This window comes from Trichechus manatus, unplaced genomic scaffold (genome assembly GCF_000243295.1).
Source record: "Trichechus manatus latirostris isolate Lorelei unplaced genomic scaffold, TriManLat1.0 scaffold00189, whole genome shotgun sequence".
Lineage (NCBI taxonomy): Eukaryota > Metazoa > Chordata > Mammalia > Sirenia > Trichechidae > Trichechus > Trichechus manatus.
The window spans coordinates 410,686-412,669 of record NW_004444125.1 but is presented as its reverse complement, the minus strand read 5'-3'; the positions used below and the strand labels follow the sequence as shown (position 1 = coordinate 412,669).

The 1,984-nt window shown below is 48.0% G+C and overlaps 1 protein-coding gene across 1 annotated transcript; it reads right to left on the bottom strand.

Moving 5' to 3' along the window:
• Positions 1 to 667: 667 nt before the first annotated feature.
• Positions 668 to 1,234, bottom strand: MSGN1 (mesogenin 1). The gene has a single exon (XM_004387596.3). The coding sequence runs from the start codon at positions 1,232 to 1,234 to the stop codon at positions 668 to 670; it is 567 nt and encodes a 188-aa protein (XP_004387653.1).
• Positions 1,235 to 1,984: the final 750 nt, after the last annotated feature.

Sequence of the window (1,984 nt, the reverse complement as noted above, 5' to 3'; positions counted from 1 at the left end):
AGCCTGTCTGCCTGTGACTTTCTACCTACCATGACACTCATTCCTTCTGCATTTAAGTGTTTTGGTCCCTTGAAAGGTTAAGCCACAACTTCAGTTCACACACACACACACACACACAAAATAAAATGGGACTCTGTCATACAGGGTGGTTATTAGTCAGAATCAACTCAACGACACACAGCAACATAGCCCTTTAATTGGCACAAATCTTTCTAAATAAGAATCCAGGTGTTATACTGGATTCCATACAAAATACAGTGGTAGCAACAGAAAGAAAACTCCCAACACTAAAACGGCAAGAGAATATTAATGATAACTATTTTACATTGTTTTAAAAATGCATTTTAAACCACTGACCCTTTAAAATACCTTGAACAGACAGAGAAACGCAAAGTAATCTCTTTGCAAAGGATGTCCCTCCTGAGAAATGGTGGGGGAGCTGGAAGCAAAAGTATCTGCTCGTCTGACAGTTAAGTGTTTTGGCTGTTCCAACAAGTCAAATGGGAATTCCCTTAGAACTTTTCAGACAGCAAGATTACAACACTAAATAAAAATAACTATATGACGTTGTCCCGTGAGATACTTCAGGTCTTTAAAGCTCCCCTACTCCTGCCCAGTGGGCTTGATCTGGCTGAATTCCTGGGACAGAGCTCAAGGCCGCTCATGTCTAGGCTCTCTTAACACTGTTGAGGAGATCTGTGAGTTCTCCGATGTACTTGATGGTGTACTTCAGCGTCTGTATCTTGGTGAGTGGCTGGCCTCTTTGGCTGTAGACAGGTGGCAGGTAATTCCGGAGGGTGTGCAGAGCGTCTGCCAGGGTCCTCATCCTGAGCTTCTCCCTCTCGCTTGCCTTCCTTCTCCGCTGGACAGACATCCTAACTTTGGTGCCCTTCTGCGCCTTGGGGACACCAACGCTCTGCAGGTAGGCAGGCTGGAAATCCAACATATTGTAGTCCACCTCTACCAGGCCACTGGCCCCATGGCTGCTGCAGCCATCACTGCCCCCAATGCTGACACCGCCATGCCCGCAGGGCAGCCCAGCCACAGCTGGGCAGGGAGAAGAAGAAGAGGATTCCAGTGATGGAGCTGGAGAAAGGCTCTGAGTAGGGGAGGCCTGGTTCAGCTCAAAGGACCCTGCTCTGTTTTTCCAGTCCCAGGAGGACAGAAGGGCAGGGCTGTCGGAGGAGCCCAAGCCATCTTCGAGGCTGAGGAAGGTCTCACGCAGGTTATCCATGCCTGAGAGACAGCTGCAGAGAGAATAACTCCCTGGCAAGTGAGAAAGAAAGTTCTGCCTCCCGGCCAGGGAAGAGCTCTCTTTTATGATGGTGGGGGAGAAGTGATGAAGTGGGAAAGAGGGTTGGGGAGAGGGAGTTCAAAGGAGAAACCAAGGACCAAGATGGAAAATGAACTCTTCAGGTGTCACTTTCTCCTCATTGATAATTAGCATCCTCCAGCTAAAATGTCTTTAAACAGAAAGGCCTCCAAGAGAAGAAAAAAGGAATTATCTTGTAGTAACTAAACCAATTAAGGCTGCATAACTAGACTTAGCATTGTCCTGTGGAACTCATTAATGAGGGAGCTAAAGAAAACAAACCTGGGGCAATCTGTGGCAAGGAGGTGGTGGCCGAGTGGCCTGGTGGAGAGCAGCAGAGGCACCCAGAGGGCTTCCCTCTCCCTCCCCCAAGAACTCATGGATATTTCAGAGCAGTGGGGGCATGTTATTAAAGAAGCACATGGTCTAGGGACAAGGTAACCCCTCTGAGCTCTGATTCCCTTATTTGTCAAATGCAGAATAATAGCTCATTTCAGAAGACTGTTGGGAGGATAGTACAGAGTAGGTACTCAGTGGATGCCAGTTTTTTTCCCTTCCTCTTTAGCAAATTTCCCTGGGTTTTGTGGAGTGCAGACATTCCCCCAACATGCCTGCACTAAGAACGACAAGGGTCAGCATCCCCAGTAAACCCGGAGCCATAATGTGCAGGAA